General features: G+C 60.9%; 1 protein-coding gene across 1 annotated transcript in view; it reads right to left on the reverse strand.

Annotated features, from left to right (window-relative positions):
• Nucleotides 1-23391, reverse strand: part of MEGF6 (multiple EGF-like-domains 6) — a 144271-nt gene extending 120880 nt beyond the window's left edge. Inside the window, exons 1-5 of the mRNA XM_011988451.1 lie at nucleotides 23254-23391; nucleotides 22894-22961; nucleotides 22344-22412; nucleotides 15815-15949; nucleotides 8663-8772 (exon numbers count right to left, since the gene is read on the reverse strand). Of these exons, the coding sequence (XP_011843841.1) occupies nucleotides 8663-8772; nucleotides 15815-15949; nucleotides 22344-22412; nucleotides 22894-22961; nucleotides 23254-23391 (520 nt within the window). The remainder of the gene's footprint in view (nucleotides 1-8662; nucleotides 8773-15814; nucleotides 15950-22343; nucleotides 22413-22893; nucleotides 22962-23253) is intronic.
• Between the last annotated feature and the right edge of the window lie 1179 nt (nucleotides 23392-24570).

The following is a 24570-nucleotide window of genomic DNA, read 5'->3' on the forward strand; positions in this document are numbered from 1 at the left end:
TGTGTGTGAGCGAGGACACATGTCCTGTGCATATGACTGAGCATGGTGTGTGAGCATATGCCTGCACATAAGCATGTATGTGGCGTGTGGCCTTATGCACGCTCGAGTGAGCATGTATGGGCATGACCGTGACTAGTTGCTCACAAATGTGCATTCACATGCACGTGTGTGTGTGTGTGTGCGCCAATATGTGCAAGGCAGTGCATAAGTGATTTCGTCTGGTGGGTGGCAGGTCCAGATGCAAACGTGTGCCTGGCACAGAGGTCCGTGAGTCTGGATGCAACTCCACAGGAGGAGAGACCTGGGGTGTGGGGGGAGGTCACAGTGGGACAGCAGGTCCCGCCGGGCCATTTGTGAAGCCTGTGCTGTGTCCACATGGAGGAAAAGGGAGCGCAGAGCCTGGGGCGTCAGCTCCGCCGATTCCCACGCTGGGAGTGAGGGCTGGCATGCGGCCAGAATGCAAAAGGAAAAGAAAACGGCAGAGGCAGGAAAGCAGAGGGCGGCCCGGGGTCCACAGAGGGCCCTGCAGCCCCTTCCCAGCAGGCCCAGCCAACCGGGTGGGCAGTGGCCGTGGGGCCCGGACAAGCAAGGAGGGGAGATAGACTGCAGGGCCCGCCGGCCTGATGGTCCAACAGCTGGACACGGGGCCCCAAGCCCAGGCCTCACCCTGGACACCCCCTACTGTAGGTGCCAAGGTCGCAGGTGCACCAGAGCCCAGATCCAGGGCAGTATCCAGTGGCCTGGACCCCCATCGATTCTGCCAACTCCACCTGTGTACAAGGGGGAAGGGCACCAACCCTGTCCCGGGTTTCTGCAACAACACAAGCCGTATATAGCACCCTTGACATAAATAACTCCATCTTAAGAGTCAGACTCTATTTCACATTTCACAGGGCACTTTGCCAACAAGGACAAGATGCCTTTTGCTTAATAAACAAATTTAAAAAATAAAGACTGCATGTAACACAAACAAGCACGCTCCACTCTCAGGCCTCACTGAGGACTCCGTGGTCATAACACGAGCAGGTCTTCAGCTGCTGAAAAGGGCTGTCCTCGTGGAAAGAAGTCAGCATCTGCCCCGCAGTCTCTGCCATATCAGAGTCCCTTGCAAGGCCCACGGAGGCCACCAGGGCCAGACCAGGAGATGCTTTTTGTCTTTGTTCTGTCTTTTTTTGTCTTTTCTCCCGTTAACCCTTTCTCCTATCTCTTTTTCTCCCAGTGTTCAATGTGACTTTGTTTGTTGTGAAATGTTTAATCTACAGCATTTATATATTAAGTACACTACGATATATAGTTTGCAATGTTGACGGGCGTGTGGAGTGGCGGGAGCCTGTGTGCCTGTGGCTCTGACTACAGGGTAAACCGGAAGCACGAAGGAGAACCGCCTCCTCGGGAACTCCATGGAGCTCACGGCCTCTGTGATAGAAACAGCATCAGTAAAGTCTGACATTGCGGAAGACACGATCGTGCGTGGACCTGGTTATCTCTGAGCCTGCACTGCTCATGAGACGAACCATCACCACACCTCCCTACAGAGTCAAAGCCTGCACAGGCCGTGGATTTCCTGAGAATATGTTTGTCCTCCCTGGACAGCCCAGCATGCCCCAGGTAGCAAGGGGCTAGGAGCAGACAGGAGTGGCCAGGAGGGGACAGGAGGGGACAGGAGGGGCCAGGAGGGGACAGGAGGGGACAGGAGTGGCCAGGAGGAGATAGGAGGGGACAGGAGGAGACAGGAGTGGCCAGCAGGTGACAGGAGTCGACAGGAGTGGCCAGGAGGGGGTGGGACAGCCTGGAGAGAAGCTCTGGGTAGTCGCACTAAGGCATCCTCCCTGGGCCGTGGGTGCCTGGGGGTCTGCCCCAGAGTCGAGGGCCAGGGAGGCTGGGCACAGAGAGGGGCTCCAAGGTCCTGCAGCCCCAGCCTTCGCAGAGGCAGAGCCAGGTCCGAGCCCTCTAGACTCAGTTCTTGCTCCATCTGCAAATCCAGAATCCCACCCCTTCTCTCCGCCCTCCTGACCCCCCGAACTCAGCCCTGTCACCTCTCACTAGGGCCACCATGAAGCAGCCCTCACTCCCACCTCTGCCCCCGCACAGCAGGCCCAGCCTCTCCTTTGCACAGACCTTGCTCCTGCCCTCATGAAGGCCCCAGACCTATGCCCCTGTGGTGGGGGGAACCCTGTCCCCCAAATATTCCTGCCCTCCTGTGACCTCCAAATGTGACCCTGCTTGGAAATGGGATCTTTGCAGATGTGAAGAACACCACGACTGAGGTGAGGCCCTGCTGGATTAGGGTGGGCCCCAGGGCCTACAGAAAAGGCCCCAGAGACACACAGAGGGGAGACGACCACGTAGAGACAGAGGCAGAGCGGGGAATGAGGCGTCTACAACCACGGAACACCACGGCGGCTGGAAGAGATAGGAAGGACCCTGCCCCAGAGCCTCAGGAGTGGGCACGGCCTTGCTGACACCTTGATCTGAGGCTTCTCTCCTTCGGAACTGAGAGAGGACATTCACGTTGTTTCAGCACTTGGCTTGTGGTCCCTTGCTGCGGCAGCCCCAGGAGCTCATATCTGCGCGCCCTCCCCCCACCCCACGCCCGTCCCATTTGCTCCAGACACAAGATCCTGCCTCAGGACCCCGCACCTTCTATTCCCTATTCTGGGATCTCTTCCCAGGCATGTGCAAGGCCCACCCCTCACATCAGCAGACCACCACCACCTGGACAGAGGAGCCTTCCTGGACCCCTATCCAAGCCAGCACCACTGGGCTCTGACTATGGAGTGAACCGTAGTTCACCCTACCCTCTGCCCCTTCCTCCTGCCTCGCTTTTCTCCATAGCATTTCTCATGGCAGCTTCATCCTTTCCTGCGTGTCCCCTGCAAGGACAGGAGCCCCAGGAGGTCAGGGCAGGTGCAGGTTTCTGCTCACTGCTACCCTCTGGGTCCTAAGCACCATGCCAGCCGCTGCCAGGCCTCCATGACCGTGTGTCCAGCAGATCGCCTGCATCAGCCCTGTTCAACACAGACTTTAGGGTACTGTTTTATCTCTGTGACTTTGTGGCTTCTTTATTTTTCCTTTCTAAGACAGCCTCTAGATTCAAGATGCAATTAGTGTGGAAAAGCCTGTATAGCCTGTCTCAGGAATCCACAGAGCACATTCACATATTAAAGGCTCTGAGAATTCCTGCAAAAAAAGAAGTCTGCTGAACCCCGGTTTAGGAAGCGCTTACTGGAACACAGAATCCCTTCCCAGTGCCTGTCACAGCGCACGGAGCTGGTGCAGCTCCTAGCTCCACGTCGAGGCCCTGCCTCTCCATCCAGTGGCCTCCCCTTCCCCCAGGCCAGGCCAGCACAACCCATATGAAGAGTTGCGGGGGATGGGGGGGCTGCAGCAGGGTCTTCCTGGGCCCCATTCCTCCACAGTTCCATCTCAGGGTGCACACGTGGAAGGACCGGCGAGTCAGCTGCTCCAGGCTGGCACTCATCTGCCACTCTGCCCACCTGGGAGCCCGGCTTGGAGGAGGGGTGCCCAAGGTAACTGGTGCTGCCAGGACCAGGGGGACTCCGGCTGAAACACTGTCAGGGTCTGGGAAAAATCTGGCACTGGACCATGATAAAAGCGGAATTCAGAGAATCCCTGAGCAGGAAGGACACCCCCCAGCAAGAGAAGTAGTTCCGAACCCCACTGCACCCGGGCCACAGGCTCTGCAGGGCCTCATGGGCTTGGGAAGCCCCGGTCATGAGGCCCGGCCGCCCCACCCGGCACTAAGTAAGTGGCTCTCAGGGAAATCATAACACGATTAGCAGCTTCCGGCCAGTCTCTCACGGGCGTTAGCCTACTCCTCGCTCCTACACAAACACGGCAGGGCTCCCAGGTCCTGACATTGTCCTCCATGGCCGGGTGTCCAGGTCACACGGAAGCAAGGAAATCTCACAATGACTGGGGGTGGGGAGACATCGGCTCAGGGGCCTCCCCTGTCCTTCCCCTGCCAGCAGGGGCTGGAGGGGGACAAAGAAACGAGGAAGGGGCAAAGGGTGAGAAAAGGGAAGGCAGAGGCAGAGCCAAGCCCTGACCCACAGGGCCCTCTAAAGAGTGAGCATCTGTCCTGCACGGGGGCGTGCACCCCACTGCCATCCTCCGGCTCTCAAGGACAGCGGTGCCCTGGGCTGGGGAGCAGGGAGGACCCTGGTTGGGTGCGGCCCCAATGCCCACAGGCACACTGGCTGGGGAGACCGTGAGCAGCCACGTGTGATCTCAGCTGACCCCACAGAGGGAGAGCCTCCCAGGGGCTGAGGGGCTTTGGCACCTGCAGGGACCCTGAGACTCCCACCCAACACAAGCCCCTGACCCCGCCAGCAGCTGCGCCCTGCCCTCCTTGCATGAGCCGGCAGAGATGGGAAGCGCACAACAGAGCTGGAACGTGGTGTCGGAAACGCTCAGCTCACCCGGGGCAGGAAGGCAGAGCCTCAGCTGAGCATGGAGAGGCGGGAAGAGACGTCCCAGAACCACCGAGCAGCGGGTAAGGCCCTGGGCTCCGTCACCAGAGAGCCCTGCCCACAAGCCCCTGCACCCAAGCCCTTGGCCAAGTGATGCCGTGACCGAGGTGCCCGATCACCGTGTGTGCCACTGCCACGGTCACTGCTGCTAACAGGAGTCACCATAGGCCAAGCAGGCTTCACCCAGGCCTCCTCCTCTAAGAACAAGAGCTGGCATTGCTTGAGCGCTTACTGTATACAGGCACCAAACAAAGGCTCCACATGAAGTGACTCATTTAATCCCAGGTTTTCAGGTGGACGTTGTCACACCCACGTCCTGGAGCTCGAGGCCTGATGGGGCCTCCAGCAAGGGGGCTGGTGGGAGCTGCTACCAGATCTCAGAGCTCACCAGAAACCTGGGGGAACTGAGCCCAGGACTGAGCCATGTTTTCCACTCTTGGCTGCCTGGACGGGCATCGGCATCCAGCCCATCAACAAACACTTGCTCCACATGCTGGCTCAGGCCAGGCCAGGCTCCCCGAGGCCACCCATTCTGCCCTGCCAGGGCGCTCCTGTGGGATGCAGAGAAGCCCCCAGCCCCAGCCGGCCCAACCACCTCACACAGTGGCCCTGGGAGAGCAGCCGGTCCAGAGAGAGGCTGGCATGGTGCCCCTAGGCCTGCGGGTCCCGGCGTGCAGCCCACTCCCCTGAGAGGGGCAGCTTGAGGAAGGGCCTACAGGCTTCCCTGCCTGGACTGGAGGCCTCGTGGTGAGGGAGGTCCAAAAAGCCTTGGCCAGGCCGCCCGCTGACCCTGACTCACTGCTCCCTCTCTGACGTTCCAGGCTCCCAGGCTGCCCCCCAGACACTCCTGCAGTCCCCAGCACCACCCCCTAGACCCCCGCTGGCCCTCATTTGCCCATCCTCACTTCTGCAGGCCTCGTCACACCCTGGCCACATGAGAAGCATCTGCTCACGGTCAGCCTCCCAGCCATGGGCTCCACATGGCTGAGCACCTGCTGCCAGGGTCCTCGAACCCCCAGTACTCAGCAGCAGCTGAGCCAAAACCCAGCAAACAATTGAGTGACCAAATAAACAAATGACTCCGTGGCTAGCACGGGACACGCCGGGCAGCACCCCTCCAACCCTTGGGGCTCAGGCATAGCCCCTGTGAACACTGACTCCCACCCACCCACCGCCCCCCTCACTTACTGCGACCCAGCCGTGGGGGTGAACAGAGCGGCCGGAGAAGGAGATCACAGGGCTTCCCGGGGCCATGAAAACAAGCAAATAAAAGCAAAACACACAAACAAGCAAATCCTGCGCTAAAAACGAATTTTTAAAAACAATAAGAAAAGCTCAAGTCCAGGATCCGTGTGGGGACCCCGCCGACGTGACAACCAGGACCCCCACCCTCCCCTGCCCCCCGCCCCCGGCCTCAGCCCAGCTCCTCCACCCAGCCCAGCCCGGGCTGCCCTGGTGAGGGTCTCAGCCAAGACGCCCTCCACCCCACTCCAGCCAGCAGAGCCCGGCCAGGGCAGAGCCACCATGTTCTCCTAAGGCCCCAGAGTCCCATATGCGGATGGCGGCCTAGGGCCTGGCCACGGCACAGGCAGACGGAGCTGGCAGGACAGGCCCAAAGCTCACCTTGGGCCAGGCTGGTGATGGAGATGGGCACACTCACTAGGCCCTGCTGGGACCATCGAGACCCTGACGTCCCCACAGCAGGTAGAGGCTGAAGCAGCCTCAGGGGACTGGCCCGGCCCCTGCCCTCGAGCCTGACTCTGAGATGATCACTGCTGATGGAGGTGAATACAAGGTGTACACGAGGATAGCCAGAGCCCAGCTCGGGGCTCAGAGGGGACGGCATCGGGGGAACACGGCCACGCACAAGTCTACCTGCAGTTGCCTTCCCTGCCCGGGCTCTCTGCCCCTGCCCCACCTAGGACCCCAGGCCCAGGGACACCCCCAGCCCCGCCCCAGCCATCCATGCAGCTGGGCCTTCAAGTCCCCCCTGGGAGCAAAAAGCCCGCTCTCCCCCCATAAACCCTGGGGACTCGGGCTGGCAGCCCCATTTCCCCTCCCCGCCCCCACCCTGCTCCAAGCTGCCTGTTGTTTTGCCCCATTATTAGAATCCCCTTGGGCAGGCCCCAGAATCGCTGCCTCAGAGTGGAAACTCAGGGGAACCTTGGCTTTGATGTCTGCCCCCTCCCCACTAAAAAGACCCCTTTGTTCCTCCCAGACGACAGGAGCAGAGAAACAGGGCACAGCTCAGGCGCCATCAGTGACGGTGGAGGCTGGGACCCCCTCCGAGGGGCGCCTGGCCAGCAACCCCCTCCCTGCTGCCAGCAGAGGCCCCGTCGCCTCCTTCCTCCTTGTTACTCTCCTCCCTTCCTGGAGAGAATTATCCACTTCCTCTAATGGAAAAACACGGCCATCATCCCTTCTCTTCCCCTTTTCCTGCCGGAGCTCAAGCCAGGACGGGCAACTTCAGCCCTGGTTTGCAGTCCGCACGCTTCCTGTGTGAGAAGAGCCCCTGCGGCTCCAGGCAACTACCTGCCATAAAGACCCCTACAGCTGGGTTCTGTTCCTGTCACCGGAGTCCGGGGAGCCCGCTGCCCATTAACCCTCAATGTGGGGAGTGTTGGCCGGACATGGCGGCTCACACCTGTAATCCTGGCACTTTGGAAGGCCGAGGTGGAAAGATTGCTTGAGCGTAGGAGCTCAAGACCAGTCTGGGCGACATGGTGAGACCCTGTCTCTACAAAAAATACAATAACTATTCAGCATGGTGGTGCTCACCTGCAGTCTCAGCTACTTGGGAGGCTAAGCTGGGAGGATCGCTTGATCTCAGGATTTTGAGGCTACAGTGAGCTGTGATGGTGCCACTGCACTCCAGCCTGGTTGACAGAGTGAGACGCTGCCTCTAAAAAATAAACATAAGGCCGGGCACGGTGGCTCAAGCCTGTAATCCCAGCACTTTGGGAGGCCGAGACGGGCAGATCACGAGGTCAGGAGATCGAGACCATCCTGGCTAACACGGTGAAACCCCGTCTCTACTAAAAAAATAAAAAAACTAGCCGGGCGAGGTGGCGGGCGCCTGTAGTCCCAGCTACTCGGGAGGCTGAGGCAGGAGAATGGTGGGAACCCGGGAGGCGGAGCTTGCAGTGAGCTGAGATCTGGCCACAGCACTCCAGCCTGGGCGACAGAGCGAGACTCCTTCTCAAAAAAATAAAATAAAATAAATAAATAAATAAACATAAAAAGTAAAAAATAAAAATAAAAATGTGGGGTGTGCGTGACTCTCTGCCACACTCCATGGCACAGCCTGTCCCTCACTGGCAGGATGCCACCTCAATGTTGTCCCTCACTGGCAGGATGCCACCTCAATGTTTTAGCAGAGGCCGGCTTTATGGGACAGGGTCCCACGACCTCTGTGCCGACCCCTCCCAGCGGGGGACACTGACCCCTTTGCCCAGGCAGCTGCACCTGCGGGACTCCTGTCCCCATGCCTGAAACTCTTCCCAAACACCTCTATAGCTGTGAACCCCGGTCCTTTCACAAACCAGAGGCTTGAGAGCCGCCCACTCAGCTCAGACCACCCAATTCCAGTCCTGGGCCCGTACCTCCGAGCCCCAGCACCCCAGCACCTGCCCGGGTCAGGTTGTATGCAGCACGGGCCTCTCGAATTGTGCTGGTTACATACAGAGAGAGGAAGGAGCGGCTCCCTCGCACCCACGGAGGCTGAGGCCTGCCACCCAGCCCAGATTGGCCTTGGGAGAACATGGTATAGGGAAACGGGGCAGGGAGAGGGACTCAGGGAGCCGGGAGTGAGCGTGGTGTGGCAGGTGAACCCCGAACTAGGCTCAGGGGTACATGAACCCACAGACACCAATGCGTGCCCCCAGGACACCCTCAGACCCCCTGCCAATGGCAGGCTCCCATCCTCTGGAAGAGCCAGCGAAGTGGACTGACCCCACCCGGCCCCAGCTCTCTTTCCACAGCTCTGCCAGCCTCGGCTGAGGTTGCTTTTGCAGCCTTTGGCAGGCGGCGTTGCTGAGCGAGTGGCCCCTGCGTCGCTCGTGTTGCCGTGGAAGGGCGATCCCCACCAGGCTGGGCGCAGATTCATGACTCTACTGAGTCATCTGCGGTGGAGGTGGAGGGGAGGGCAGGGAGGCGCAGGCGGCACTCACCCGAGAGGCAGCCCTGCTCGCCGGGCTGCTGCGTCCACCCTCGGCAGCACCTGAGCACGGTCCGGGTCTCCGTGGTATACACCTGCCTGTAGCCCATGTAGTAGACAGTTCTAGAAAGAAAGAGAGAAGGGAAGTGCTTACCATCGCAGGACCGGCTGTACTTGGCTCTCACTCACCCCTGGGGAGACTGACTCTGCGTCAGCTGGGTTCCCAGCTGCACAGGCTGTGGAACCACGGTTCTCAAGTGGGGTGGCTGATGCTAATGCCCAGCCAGGTTCCTCTGAATGAGGGGGCAGCATGGAGGCAGCAGGGGCCGTGCTGGAGCCAGCGACAGTGGCCTTGTGCTGCATGCAACCCGGGAACACACTACCCCACTGCCTCTGCCCGGCCCCTTCCCTCCCTACGGTGGTCCTGGCTCCAGGCTGGCATTGGGATGCGCATCTCACCGCTCACCTGGCTCTCAGTGCCTAGAGAGCGCCTAGCCCTGGAGCCAGAATGGCTTCTGGGATGGAGCCAAGTGGGCCCGTGGTGCCCGGGGTGGGGTGGGCAGTGCCAGACACAGGAGGTGCCAGTTCAGACTCCATACTCTCAGTCCACCAGTGAAGCAGATGGCCCCAGTAGGAGCCCCACACACAGGTGCCATGGCCACCGACCCCTACACCTAGGAGGACAAAGCTGAGCTGGGGAGACAGAGGGGCCCTGAAGGAAGTGGTTATGGGGAGCAGCAGGAGGACTTGTGTGGGCCCAGGTCAGAGAGGAGATGCCATAGCGGGCAGGCAGGGAGGGCTTCCCGGGGGCAGTGTGGCCAGGGCAGCCTTGGTCCACAGGCTGGCTCCTGCTCAGACGGGACGGGCTGGGGCTGTCACTAAGGCTGAGCAGAAAATGGTTGAGGGCTCCCTGGGAGATGCCAGTGTCCTCCTGGGAATGGGCAGCCCAACCCGGCCAGCGGGAGAAGGTGCCCACAGCCAGAGAGACCCCAGCTACCCAGAGGACACGCCGTCCCCCTCCCCAAGTCCAGAGGCTGCCCCAGGCCACCAACACCGTGCAGCCCACAAAGCCTGGTCACCTCAGGACACCCTGCGCCATCCCCTGCCCAGCCCCTGTCTCCACCCTGCTCCTGCAGGCATCACCAGCCCCCTGCATGGGAAGTCTTGGCAGAGCATTTGGCAAGGGGCCTGCCTCTGCCACTCTGGGACTCGCCCTGAGCAGACGGAGGGTGGGAGGTGGGGGCACCCCAGCCCACGCAGCCCCAGTAAGCCTCCCACCATCACACCCCCGGCCCGGGGCTCCTAAGTCTCAATTCCTCCTTGCCTGGGACTCTTCCAACTCAAGCTGCCCCCACAGGTCGCCAACCACCCGCTCCATGGCCCCTAAAGTGAACGACCCTTGGAGAGGACTGGTGCGCCTGCAGACCCCACAGCCCCTGTGAGGACCGACCCCTCATTGCCCTGCAGCCACCACCAGCTCACACGGGCTCCACTGCCACCAGAGAGCTCATTCATGCAGGGCTGGGGTCATCAGGGGAGCGAGGCCTCTGCCACACGGGTGCCTACTCCTCTGCCTTCTGGAAGGTTCGCTGCCCCTCGAGGAAGCTCCTTTCCTGCTTCCTCAGAGCATGGGCCACATCAACCCCAGGACCTGCCCACCAACCCTGCCGTCCTTCCCCGGGGAGCCACCCTGACGCCTGGGTCCTCACCACTCCGCTGCCCAAGCAGCCTCCACCCTCACTCTAGCAAGGACCAGCAAGACAGACGGCCACCTGTGCCACCTGCCCACCCGGACGCCCTGTCTCCCGCTGCTTGTTCTGCAGTGACTAATGTCCACACAAATTCAGGCCCACCCAGATGTGACCTTACTTCTTGGAAACAAGGTCTTTGCTTCACCTGCAATCAAGTTAAGATGAGGTCATTCACAGGGGATGGGAGGCCCTAATCCAGTGACTGACGTCCTTATAAGAAGAGGGAAATTTGGACGCAGGCACAGGGGATGGCTGTGTGAAGAGGAAGGCAGAGACAGAAGTGGCGGCCACAAGCCAAGGCACTCCCAGACAGCCGGCAGCAGAAGCTGGGGGCTGCGACAGACGCCCCCTCAGAGCCCCTACAGGGGTCCAGCCTGCCCGCACCTTGATCTCAGACTTCCGGCCTCTGGAGCTGGGAGAGAACAAAGCCCTGCTGCTTTGAAGCCACCTGGTTCATCGGCGCTCACTGCAGCAGTGGCAGGAGACTCTCGCACAGCTCTCTGCATGGCACATGCCCACGGGTCCCAGGGCTCTGAGGCCTTTGTGTTTGCAAGGACAACTGCTCACGTGGATGTGCGCGGCGGGAGGATGGAGAGAGAGGCAGAGAGGGACAGAGGCGAGACAGACAGACACAGGAAGAGAAAGCGAAGGAGTAGAAGATGCAGCCGCCCCGGGCCTGCCCCGCAGCCTGCAGACCCCACAGCCAGCCACCCTCCCCCATCTCTGCCGCTGTCTGCAGGGGCGGTGACCAGGGGCCCAGCCAACAGCCTGGGATCAAGGGCCCTTGAGCCTCTGGGAGCGGCCGGGGCAGCCAGGCTGCCATCTCTGGGTAACAAAACACCCGCAGCTTGCCGGGGCTGCTGCACGGGAGGCCGGAGGTGGGCCCTGGGAACCCTGACCCAACAAACAAGCGGGGCCAGGGGCCGGCGGGCGGCGCTTCCCGGAAGCGTGGGCTCATGCACGCGCACTGCAGAGACGCTCTGGGAGCGCCTCGCAAACCACGTCTTGGCAGGACATGAAACCACTTGCCCGGACAGAAACCGACCACCGCAGTGAACAATATTTGGCAGAGCTGAGAGTGTTTGGGCCTGTGCATGATAAATATTTATTCCCTCTCCCGGGCTGCAATGGTGCCGGGCTACGTGCTGCTTCCCCGGGCCACTGACCACCCCCTCCATCCCCCTGAAAGGGAATGACCCTTGCTGCCCCTGCAGCCCCCGTGAAGACCAGCCCTTCATTCCCCTGCAGCCCCCGTGAAGACCAGCCCTTCATTCCCCTGCAGCCAGCACCAGCTCACGTGGGCTCCAACGCTGGGGAGCTGGTGCTTACAGGGCAGGGGTTGTCGTGGTAATGAGGCAGCCCCCAGGTGCCCACTTCTCTGCCTTCTGGCGCTACCAACTCACAGTGGAGGCCACGGCTCAGGGAGTGTGGGCCTGGCCGGAGGGACCTGAGCGGCAGCTCCACCCTCAGAGCCCCTCCCCCACCCCTTCCTTCTCAGGGACCTTGCTCCTCAGAGGGCGGGAGCCCCTTTATTCACAGGGCCCCCCGGCTGGGTTTATCGGGGAAGTACCCACTGAGGGGGCTGAGAGCAAGACCCCTGAACACCCAGGCGCTCTCTCAGCTATACTCACAGCCTCACCTACTCTGGGCCGGGCTGGAGCACCCATCACCCTGCGGCCCTGCCTGAGGCTGGCAGCAGGCTCCACAGCCCACAAGGCAGACGAGGGGCTGATGCCCGCTGCCCTTCTGACCACAGCTACCACAACACAGCCACTTCGGGGCCAGCCCAGGGAGGGGGCTCATCTGATCCTCACCACTGCTGTCAGCCAGGTGGGGAAACTGAGGCTACAGCAGGTTCCCACCCTACTGGGGCTCATTCAGCCTGCTGGCCTCTCCCCCCAGAACTCAAGAGAGGAGGCGTCTCCTTGTCTGTCCAGGGCAGGATGGTGACCCTGCACCAGGCAAGCCAGGGTGCCCTCAGGCTGTGGGGTGGGCAGTTGCTGCCTCTCGCCCTCGGCTCTCAGCCACCCTGCACCCTGCTCCAACCAACTGGGAATTACCAGTGGAGAAGAATCGCTACAGAAAGAGAAGGCCAGAAGCCAAGCCCTTGGGGACACGGCCCTGACAACGAGGCCCTAACAACCTGGCACGGGCACACCGCAGGCAAAACTGGACATCCAGAGCCACATGTGGTGCCCTTCAGGCCTGGGCAGGGTGCCCGCCGCCAAGCCCAGCTGTGGCCTCACAGCCCAAGTCACCAACCACCCAGCCACGTGATGGTGGAGGACTTGGTGGCAGTCTCGGCCAGCTGGCGAGGAGGCAGATGGAGGTGTGTAGAGGTTGAGGGGCGAGGGTGGTGCCCTGCCTGCCAGCACTCATGCTTGCTCCTCACTCCAGGGCCTGAGGAAGCCCAGGCCAGCCCCTGACCCCTGCCCTGCTGGGGCTGTTCTGCACATGCGTACCCTATTTCTGAGCCCCAGTCTGTGCCAGGCAGCCCAGAAAGGGTGAGGCTGTGACAGGCACGACCCCAGGTACAGGAGACACTGTCAGCTCAGTTCACGGGTGAGAAAAGGAGGCTGAGGTCACCACGCTGGTAGGGGTGGAGCCAGTGATGAAACCACGAGCCTCCCACGACACCAGCTAACCCGAGTCACCCCTCAGTGCCACGGTGCTCTGGGGTCCTGCCTCAGCTCCCCCGGCCTGGGCTGCAATGCCAGAGGCCTGCCCAGCCCTCGCCCCTCTGCGTCCTCCTAAGGGCAGCCCGGGCCTCCTTCCCTGCATCTCCCCAGAATCCAGGGGCCTCGACTGCTCAGTGCCCCGGCTGAATGGTGGCCAAGCCAACAAGCAGCCCTGCCCTTGCTGAGCCCAGTCACACATACCCAGGCGTCCGCTGCGTGGCAGAGCAGTCCCCATGGGCGCAGGAAGAGTGGCCTGTGCCTATCTCCATGATGCCACCCAGAGCCCAGCTGGGTTGCTGGGTCCCCACCAGTTCCACAGCGAGTTGGGAATCTGGTCGTAAGCACTGGGGGCTCGAGGGCAAACGGGCAAGGGCTCAGGGTTAGGGACAGGGACTCCTGACGCCAGAGGAGGAGAAGCAACGCTCTGAAAGAGGACAGGCGGGGGCCGGAGGTCGGGAGACAGGGCTGGCTCCTGGGAGGGATGAAGGGAACAGGCCCCAGGCCGGTCTCGACCCAAAGTCTCGCCGCGTGGAGTGACGTTTGGACCGGGCATCTGAGGAGACTCCCCCAAGGTTGCACAGCTGGATTCAGCCCCCAGAGGCTTGGGAGGGGACACAAAGAGGAAACGTGGGATTTGGGAGCACCCTGTGCACATGAACAGCCCCAGGAGCATCCCAAAGGGACAGGGGCCCGGGCCGTGTGTCACCACTTCACTTGGGGCTGGTTCCAGTAAAGCACACAAGACGCCCATCCCCCAGCACCAGGGTGGGAAGAGGCCTCTGGTTCCCCCAGGAGTGGGGCCAGGTGAGAACAACCCAGAGTCCTCGGGGGTGGACCTCGGCCCCTCCCCAGTGACAAGCCTGGGACCTTGGGGCAGAACGGCCACCTTTCGGGAGGGAGCGTTGGCGAAGAGGCCCGGACACCCTGCGTTGGGTGATGCCAGGAGGGGATCCCCTGCCGGAGGCCCCCACGCAGGGGGACTTTGTCCACGGCTGCCCCCAGTGCCCTGCCAGGAGGCTGAGGAACTTGGTACATCAGCAACACTGCTCCCACCCTGCCTTGAGGCCAGCTGGAGACCGCGACGGAGACATCCCACCCCATGGCAGGGGGACTTCCTCAGCCGGGCCACCAGGACTCTCCAGCACTGGGCTCAGGTGGCTTCTGGCTGCTTCCAGAAACGGAGCTCTTCCCCCACGCGCTGTTGACGGGAGACCTGGCTGAGGAGACCAAATTCCCACAAGTAAATCCACCGGTATCCACGCACGCATTACATCCACGGGACAGGCCCACGTCCACGCATGCATTACATCCACAGGACAGGCCCGCGTCCACGCACGCGTTACACCCACGGGACGGGCCCGCGTCCACACATGCATTACATCCATGGGACGGGCCTGCATCCACAGGACAGGTCCGCGTCCACGCACGCATTACATCCATGGGACAGGCCTGCATCCACAGGACAGGTCCGCGTCCACGCACGCATTACACCCACGGGACAGGCCCGCGTCCATGCACGCATCACACCCACGGGACGGGCCCGCGTCCATGCACGCGTTACACCCACGGGACGGGCCCGCGTCCACGCACGCGTTACACCCACGGGATGGGCCCGCGTCCACACACGGATGACAGTCAGGATAGACTGAAAGCTGCTATTTTGGGGAAAACAATGAGAGGAGCTTTCTTCTTCTTTTTGCTCAGGGCCAATGAACCTCAGCCCTCCTGAGATCTCTTGTTTGGGGGTCTCAGAGTTCCTGAACCTCAGCCCTCCTGAGATCTCTTGTTTGGGGGGCTCAGGGTCCCTAAGCCTCAGCCCTGCTACACTGGGCTGCGTCATCTGTCTGGGGGCTTGTCCTGCATGTTGCAGATGCTGAGCAGCATCCCTGGTCCCTCAACCTGCCCAGTTCACCTGTCACCAAACCTGACTCCCCATCTCCACTGTCCCGGGGTAGCAAGACAGAACCGTCCCTGAGTGAAAACCGGCATTATTGCTTAACGGTTCTTTTCTCCTCTACTCTGAACACACCTGAATTGCACAGCAAACACACATTGACTGGAAAGCTGCTGGGGCCCCTCGAGCAGGCACAGCAGATGCAGGTGTCCCGCATGGACCTCACGCCCACGAGAGCAGCACAGAGCAGGGCCTCAGCTCCTCCGCAGGTCCCAGGCTGAGAAGCCAAGCCACACTCTTATCTGAGAACGCGTTCCTGCCTTCCCTCCCCCAGACACACGGAAACCCTCCACCCGACATGCGGTGGCTGCCAGTTCCCCACACAACCCACTCTGCAGTGGGGCTGGCTCTGCAGAGCCTGAGGCTATAAAAGGGGAGAGGTGTGCACAGGCACTCAAGCTCGGTGTTGAAATAAAATCTTGAGCAATAAAAAGTTTCACGTGTGTTTGGGAACAAGGCCCTAGGGCCAAGCAGCAGCCGTCTCCCACCGGGCCCCTGGCAGGCTGAGACCACTCTCCCCCTCCTGCGTGGCCAGCATCCTCCTGGGCCAGGTGCTTGGCTAAACAGGCGAGGGCTACAGCATCTGAGTAGCCCCATGGCAGCCTCACCCGGAGGGTGGGAGAGGCCTCAGGTTCAGATGAGGGCTTCAGGCAGGGGTCCACGTGGCCCCGGGACCAGGACGGAGTCCCAGCCTCAGCTGCCCAGCTCCCAGGTGGTCAGTGCTGCCCTTTGTGTGAACAGAGCCCCTCCCCCAACATGGCCCCTGGGGCCCCTGCACCTACCTCCGCTCATGGCCCACGCACCACGCCTGCCACCCGCAGCCAGCCTTCCACACTGGCACCGTGTGGCTGAAGGCCTGCACACACGGCTGGCGGCGGCCCACCAGGGTCAGCTCCTGCTCAGCACACACGTGGGGCCTGGAACAGAGACACAGAGAGTCAGCGCCTCGGCCACCCCTAGCCGGCAGCACCCACCCCTCCTGCACCCCCAGCTTTGGGTGCCAGCTCATCTGGAGTGAGGTCCAGACCCATGGCCAGGCCTCCACAGCACAGTGCCCGTGCCACTGCCCTAGGCCAACCGTGGGACCCAGGCTTGAGGGCACAGGAGCTCAGGGGAAAAGGCAAGATGACCGACACATCCCTATGCATGGGCTACAGCGTGGCTCCTGGTCCTCCAAGACCTCAGGACACAATCACCAATGACGCTGCCTCAACAGACAGGAACTGTAGCCTCAAGGCACAGTCACGCCTGGTCCAGAATTCAGGACCAAGCCCAGACCCATCTGTCCTCTCCACCCCAGCCCTCCCCGCCTTGCTTCAGAGATGTCCCAAGCCCTGTTGCTGCTGGGGCACACAGCTGAGTGGGAATTCGCTCACGGCAAGGTGAGGTGAACACGGGCCCATTCGCTGTGAAGTCAGGGGCTCCCCGGCATCATATTACTCGCACTGGTGAGTGTTTGCTCTCAGAGGAGGAGGTGAAAACCCCAGGCCCATCCCTGCCAAGCTCCTTCAGGTCCCCTCCAAGGCCTCTCCAGCCCAGAGCCTGCATAAACCAGGGGAGGGGAACACGCCAGGGACAGGTGCCCTAAGCCAGCCATCCAGACCCCACCGGGCTCGAAGCAGGTGGAGAAAGGACTCAGACCCTTCAGAGGGAAGGGTCAGAGGGAGGGACCCTTGAAAGACGGCCACACGGGCCAGCACCCCCCGAGCAGGGGTTCACCCCTGGCCTACCCTGACCGAGGGGTGAGGTGGGCTCCCTCTACAGAAGCAAATTTGAGGGGAGAGGACAAGGCTCCAACGCTCGTGTCCCACTGAGTCAGGTTATGTCTGGGGGGCCTCAGTGGAAAGAAGAGGTTTGTCCTGCTCTCCCAGCTCTGGGCTTGCTACCTAGAACCAGGGCCAGGCACACCTGGTGTGGGCCGGTGTCTCCCCTCCAGCCTCAGGTGCAGCAAGCCTGGCAGATCCCGCCAGAACCCCTCCCACCTCCTGGGGGCAAGCAGGTGGCAGGGGTTCCCCCAGCCCCTCATCAGAGGTCCCCACTCCACCAGGAATATTTTCCAGGCTCGGTACCGCCCTCTGCCCAGGACCTGCCAGGAGCCCCTAACCCGCTGCCGCCTGGTGGGCCGGACCCTGGCTCAGCACTCAGAGACTGCCCGCCCCGTCCAGCCACCCTGGCCCCAGGCCAGCCACTCCCAGATGCAGGCTCTGGCGATGGAGGACTATATTTTTCCTCTTTCCTGGGGCTCGTGCTGTGTGGGAAGCCCTGTGTCCCCTCTGACTTCAGCCCACCCCCTTGTGCTGAACAAATCCAGAAAGCACAGACCCAGCACAGTGGCGCCAAGCTGAGAGCAGCAAATGGCAGGGCCTCACCAGCTGCGACAGCAGGGGCTCCACCAGGCAGCTGTGGCACAGAGGAGGGACCCTGGCCTCCAGCTGCCCACCCACGAAGGGGCAGACAAAGGCTGGGACCAGAGTCCAGCTCCAGATCTCCAGTCCAGTCCGAGAGGGGCTGGGGCTGCCGCTGGACACATCCTGCCTGTGACCTCCTGCTGAGAGGTTTTGCCCACACTCTCCCGAAGTTTCCCAAACTGCCCATCCCAGGGCTGAGGCTTGCCCACCCAAGGCAGCGTTGATCCCTGGAGTCCAAGCTCAGGTGACTGCAGGGCAGGGGCACAAGGCAAGGTGAGAGGCAGGGCAGAGCTCCTCCTGGCCATGAGCAGAATCCAGGATCCCCACCAACTCCCAGACAGACCTGCAGCTGCAGCCAAGAAGCCTCCACAGCCATGGGGACCCTCCAGCCAGGTGGAATCAGCTGCAGGAACTCAGGGCAGGTGGAAAGGCTCTGCCATTGCCTCTTCCTGCACCAGGAAGACAAATCCCTCCTGGGCAGGGAGCGAGACTTCCAAAAACCCTATTTCTACCCGCGAGCCGGAGAAGATGTGACTCGCTCAGGAGGGCCTCCTCCGTGCCCAGCACCAGGTCCTTTCCCGATGTTACATCATTGAATCTCTCCCCTCCCAGGGAGGAGGTGACAGTGACCCCCTGATCTGCTCAAGGTCACCAGCTAATGAGAGGTACAGACAGGACTAAGGGCCAGGCCTCTCCCACCTTCCGCCAGTACTGTTTGGCCTCTGTGTACCAAGAGCCACGGATCCCAGCGTGAGAATAGGCGAGGGGGCAGGGCCAGAGGTTGGATCAGGGACAGAGGGTCAAGTCTCCAGGGAGGTCCCTCCTCAGCCTCCCTGGGGCTGGGTCCTGACCTCATTCCTGACCCCCAGACTACAGCACCCATGGGGGATGGTCTCACAGCCCCCAGGGCCACTGCCCCACCCCATCCTGCTGTGACCCAAGGCTGACCTCTGTGGATCACATCCTCCCAGCACCTGCACATACACACACTCTCTCTCTCACACTCACTCTCAATCACACACAAACTCACACTCACACACATTCACAACCACTCATACCCACAGAATCACACACTCACAATCACATACACCCTTACTCATACTCAATCTCACACACCCACACACAGTCACACATACTTTACACGGACTCGAACACACTCACGCTAACACACAATGCACTCACACATACTCTCACACACTCACACACACAATCATACACAGTCACACACATTCACAAGCACACTCAATCACACACATTCACACTCACATGCATGCTCACACACTCAACATGCTCATACACTCATACATGTTCACACACACTCAATCACACTATCATACCCACATACAATCACGTACACACAAACTCACAATCACACATTCACACTCAAAATCACACACTCTCATACACACAGACACCCACACACACATATACACACAATTACATATATACACATTCACACACAATCACACACATACACATTCACACTCAAACACAATCACACATACTCATACACACTCTCACACACTCACATACACACACATTCGCAATCACACACACTCATACAATGACACACACACACAATCACACACACACACTCATGAACACACACACTTCTGTACTGTCACGCATGGAAGCTCACACACACACATTCACACACATATATGCACTCTCAAACTCCCATTCACACACACACTCACAGATACACACACAGGCACACACTTACACACTTCGCCCTCTGGCTGCAGGGTGCGTTTAGTCAACGGGAGGACCAGCAAGAGATGTGGGAAAGGCACTGGGGTTTGGCCCTCCTACCAGGGGCAGGGGCCGCACCCCCTCTCTCCAGGTTCCAGGACCCAGCCCCCACCCAAGGGATGGCCTTGGCTCCACGGTGGCACCCCCGTGCTTCCTCACCCATGCACCTTCCACACAGCATGGACCCTTGTGAACACCCCTCCCCAACCCCTCCTGGGACAGTGCCACCCCGTCCTCCTCCTACTAACAGATACACTGTCCCTCTGAAACTCAAAAAGCCACGCTTTCATGTAACAGTGTCAAATTTGGGATCAGAGATGGGTGTTTTAAAGCACTAGTGCATCTTGGAGGGCAGAACTCGTGATGAATGCACCCACCCCACCGACCGTTGCGCTATAGGGATGCAAAGCATCACGCACTGGTTCTCAAAGTGGGATCCCCCGGCCGGGACCAGCAGCCCCTCCTGGGAACCTGCAGAAATGCACACTCCTGGGTGCCACCCTGGTCCACCGAATCCAGGATGCTGGGGGTGGGGCCCAGCAATCCTTGGGGAGGGAAGGATTGCGTGTGTTTGCCCAAGCCCACCAGGGGATGCCAGAGCACACTCAAGCTTGTAACCCCAGGCCTAGCGGTTTGAAGCAAAGTCTCACTGCCAGGCAGCCTGGGTTTGACGCTCAGCTCCCCACAGCCCGTCTTTAAGACAGGCAGGTTACTGAACCTCTGCCTCAGTTCCGTCACCTGTAAAATGAGGATTCGCAGCACTGACCTTGCCAGGCTGTCATGAGGGTTAGATGAACCCGCACAGAAAAGGGCTCCTGACAGCCCTCGGGAGGTGTGAGCCAGTGTTATTGCAGATGCTGGGACTGTTTATTCCGGAAAAAGTGTCACTCGTACCTCAAAAGTGGGCCCATAGGAACTGCTACAGGCATTGAATGCTTTTGCTGCCCCTATGCCTTGCAACGCACTTACCCACGGCGAGCCCTGGGCACAAGTGGCCCTGAATTCCTTGCCATAAAAAAATAGAAGTGGGAGGCGGGGTGGGGGCAGGCCGATGATCCCCGAACTTCTGGGCTACAGGGTCCAGCCCCTGACTCTGCTATGGCCCCTGTGCTGAGGGCAGCCACTGTGAAGGGACTCTGTCACCATCTCAGGATGGAGATGACACAGAGAGGGCAGAGCTGTGAGCCTAGGTTTTCAGCAGACATCCCAGGCCTGGGGCTTGCTGTGCAGCCTGAGGAATCACTGACCGTCTCTGAGCCCTCAATTCAGCATCTGGAAAACAGATGTGATGACAGCTCAGGCCCCTGGGGCTTGGAGACATCGTGGACACGGCCAGGGCTGGGGGTCCTGAGGGGTTGGGTGCTCCTTTCTGAAGGGCCTTCTTGTCCCTCCTGGCCCTCCTCAAACTTCAGCAATCTCAGCTGCCACTAACCAGCAAGATGACAATGCTGAAGGACTCACCAAGACCCCTTGCCAACCCACCCTCGACCACCCAGCAGCCCTTCCCGCACATCACACCCATCACCCTCCAGGCCCCTGCCCACTTGGTGCGCCCTATGTCTCCCCAGTAACTTCTCCCCCTCACGGCTCTCCCCAAGGCCAGAGGGCCCTTGCCCTGCCCAGCCAGGCTGTGGTCCCTGAAAACGGCTCCTGGGTGGCTCTTGCAGTGACCCCCAACAAGATTGATTGATCATCCATCAAGCCAGCCTTCAAGGATGGAGGGGTGAGTGTGGGAACGACTGTCTCCTCTGGGGACTTCAGCACCACACACACAGCCATAGCAGCCTTCCCGCACCCCACACGCAGCCCCAGAGGCCTTCCCGCACACCACACGCAGCCCCAGAGGCCTTCCTGCACCACACACGGCCCCAGAGGCCTTCCTGCACCCCACACGCGGCCCCAGAGGCCTTCCCACCTGGGAGGATGGAGAAGGTGGCGGGGGAGGGCAGGCAGAGGAGCGGACAAAAAGAAACCTGCCCACTGCTGCACATGGGTCTGAGGAGAACCCAATAAAACGTCTAGTGACCTCAGACAGGACCAGAGTCCCAGGCCTCACTGTTCCTTGCGGCTGGAGCCTGCCTCCCATCTGGGGGGTGGAACAGGAATTCCCAAACTACAAAGTGAGCCCGGCCCAGTCAGAGGCGGAATGCGCTCCAGCTGGCGGGCCATCTGCTCCCGAGCAGAGCTGGGGTTCCACTGGCAAGAGATGGGCATGCCGCAGGGTCCCTCCAGGGCGGGCAGCGACAGTCTGGGCCCAGCGACGGCATCACCAGATTGGGGACGGGGGATCCAGAAACCGGGCAGCCAGCCTGGCTCAGCTCCCCAGCCTGGCTGAATGCAGCCCCTGAACAAACCCCTGTGGGCAGCGGGGGCCGGGGGGGGAGTTGGGGGGGTCGCTCAGGACTGCGGTCCTCACATTTATTTTTAAAGGCTCGTTTTTACCCCCACGGTTCTCCTCTGCTTATGCTTCCCTGGCCCCCACGCAGCCAGCGTGGGGGGAATCTCAAGGCCCTGGGGTTGGGGGAGCCCAGCTCCTGCCCTGGGGCTCCTCAGACCCTCAGGTGCCTTCCCAAAGACAAGGAGACAACGAACAATGTCACTTGAAGCCCCAAAGGCAGCAGCTCACAGAGAGCTCCTTCTCCTCCATGTCACTGTGCTGTGAAACTCAGGGCCCTAAGGGGAGGCTGAGAACAGCTGCTTTCTACACCCTGGGGTTGGGGAGCAGACCTGCTGACAACCTGCAGGCCTCAGGCTCAGAAATGGGGCCCTTGGAGCCCATGGCGCCAGTGGTTCCAAAGAGCTACTTGCAAGATTGGATTTGAGCTTGCAGGGCCCGACCCGTCCTGGAGGGGAGGCATCGCATCATTAGCTGATTCCAGAGCACTGGCCATTTTTGCAGCACAGCTGCCCAGAGGGGACTCCATCAGAGAGAACCTGAGCTCTCTGCAGCCCAGCAGCGCCTCTCAGGGTCTCCAAAATGTGGAACTTCCAACCATGGCTGGTCCAAGCCCTGTGGGTCCATACCTTAGCAGGTGGGCAATCGCCACCTTCTCCCAGACCCTGTTCCCAGACGGCCAGCCAGCAGCCTAGGGCGTCCTGCATGAGGCCCCAGGAAAGAGGCCAGCCATCCTTCCTCGCAGCGGAAACTCACTTCAGAGTGACCTGAATCAGCACATAGATCAGCTCTGCCCGCTCCAGAGATGGGGCAAAGCACCTGGGTCTGCGAGTGAGGGACACCCCCCTCACTGCCCCCAACAGCGTCTCCCAGAGGCCCCGGCTTCTAGCATTAACAGGAGGTTGGCAGTAAGGCTTCAACTCAGCAGCCAGTGGTTCAGGAAAACTCAGCCAGAGGGGGTGCCACTGCCCCATGCCAGGCTCTGCCTGCTCATCAGATTCCCAGGAGGAAAGGGTGGTGGGGAGGACAGGATCGGTAGGGACTGAGCACTCTCTGGGACCGGCCTGCTCCTCTGGGGTAAGGGAGCCAAGAGCACCCCTGCCCCACCCCCATACCAGAGCCCACAGCTTCCTCCTCCTTTCTGCCCCACAGAGTGAGCCTCAGAACAGGCCCTGCTCTCCACAGCCCAGTGGGGACCTCTCCAGGGTCCAGCTCAGGGTCCCCGCACTCACTCAGCCGGCCAACTTCGGCACACTGCGGCCCAGTGTGGCCTGGCTGCATGTCCAGGCACGTGCCAGGTGCTTACAGGACAACTGGCCTGTGGAAGGCATGCCTGACACCGTCACAGACCTCAGACTCTCGCTGGTGGACGATCTGTGAGCAGAGTGAGCAGAGGCTCCCAGTGGATATGCCTGGAGCCAAGAAGATAAACCAGGGGCACAGGCCCCCAGCGTAGCCATTGCCACTTACTGCAGCCAGGGAGGCTCCCAAGGAGAAGCGTAGGATGTGAAGGATAGAGAAGGGAGAGGAGGGGAGGTTTGGAGAAAGGATGAGCAAAGACAGCCAACTCTCCTGCAACCCATTTCCACCATTTCAAACGGCTTTGCCCCAGGCTCGCGAAGGGCCTCCCGAGCCCAGGTGCACAGACAGAACACAGGAAGCAGACCCTCCACTCCTCTCCTGGAGACCCCAGCAAGTCCGAGTCCGGCAGGGGCCCAGGAAGGCCGCCGACAGTCTCCGCAGGGCACTGGTGGCAGAGGCCCTTTGCAAGAGCAGGGACATCCAAGCAGAGACAGCGGGCCATCCGCCGAGCAGCAGCCCAGCCCTGGGACTCCGGGGAGCCTATGCCCCTGGAAGCCCCTGGCTGGTCCTGGGAGGAGATGGCTGGCTGAGCAGCGAAGGCCACTGTGGTGTCCCTTCTGAGCCTGCAGCTCTCCTCAGACAAAGGTATTGGAATCACAGGAAAGAGGAACGTTCCGTCGTCATGTGGAGGCAGGACTAGGGCCGTTCACATTGCGGATGGCAAGGCCCCCACCCAGGGACCGCACAGCTTAGAAAAGGCCTCCTTCTTGGAGTAAAGCCAGACCCAGGGTGGGATCTTGGGAGCTTGGACCCCCTCCCCTCCACCAGCTTGACGTGGCAGCTTCTTCTCTCAGTCCCCAGCCAGTTGCAGCTCGGTCCTGCACCACCAGGTTTGTGGCCGGCCCTCGAGCACCAGGCCCTGCGGAGGAGTGCTGGACAGAAACAGCCTGAGAGCCCCTCTGTGGCCCCTGGACGGAGAGGCTGTCGGACAGGAGGCCTTCACCTGGGCCTGGCCCTCGCCCACCACCCCTGCCCAGCAAGGCCAGGGAGTGCTGGGTGGCGGCGCCAGCGACTCCCCTCCTCCTCCTCCTTCTCCACTGCAGCACCAGTTTTCCTTTGAGGCCAACACAAGGATTGATTTGCTGTTCAAGAGAGACCGCTAAACAGCCCGTTAGGGAATCATCTTTCAAAATTAAATTCATCTCGGCTGGCTCCCTGACCCTCTCTTCCTGCCCATTCTGGCACTAAATTCCTTTTTCAACAGCCCAAAGCACACGTGTTTAACACAGACCAACTCCATTCAGCTCCCCCGTCTGGGCACGGCTCGCCCTTGCGAAGGCCCCCAGACCCCAGGAGACAAGCTTTGGAGGGAAACGCGAACAGGCGGCTTCCTCTCTGCCTTCTCCCAGCCGGGCTCTGGGGCCAGACCCTGCCCGGAAAGGGGCCCAGATTCCTCACCGCTTTCCAAGTACAGTATCTGCCTGAGCCTGCAGGACCCACATCACCAAGCAAAAGAAGGGGAGAGTGGGAGAGGAGGAGGGGACACGGCGAGGGGCCCTGCTACGGAAGGGCTCCAGACTCGACCCAGGAGCCCTGGGTCTCAGCCACCTCCTCCCCAGTTAACGCAAACAGCCCATTGTTCTGGAGCCCCAGGGACAAAGCCTCGGAGCTCGGTCCACCG

Source organism: Mandrillus leucophaeus, unplaced genomic scaffold, assembly GCF_000951045.1.
Source record: "Mandrillus leucophaeus isolate KB7577 unplaced genomic scaffold, Mleu.le_1.0 Scaffold330, whole genome shotgun sequence".
Taxonomy (NCBI): Eukaryota; Metazoa; Chordata; class Mammalia; order Primates; family Cercopithecidae; genus Mandrillus; species Mandrillus leucophaeus.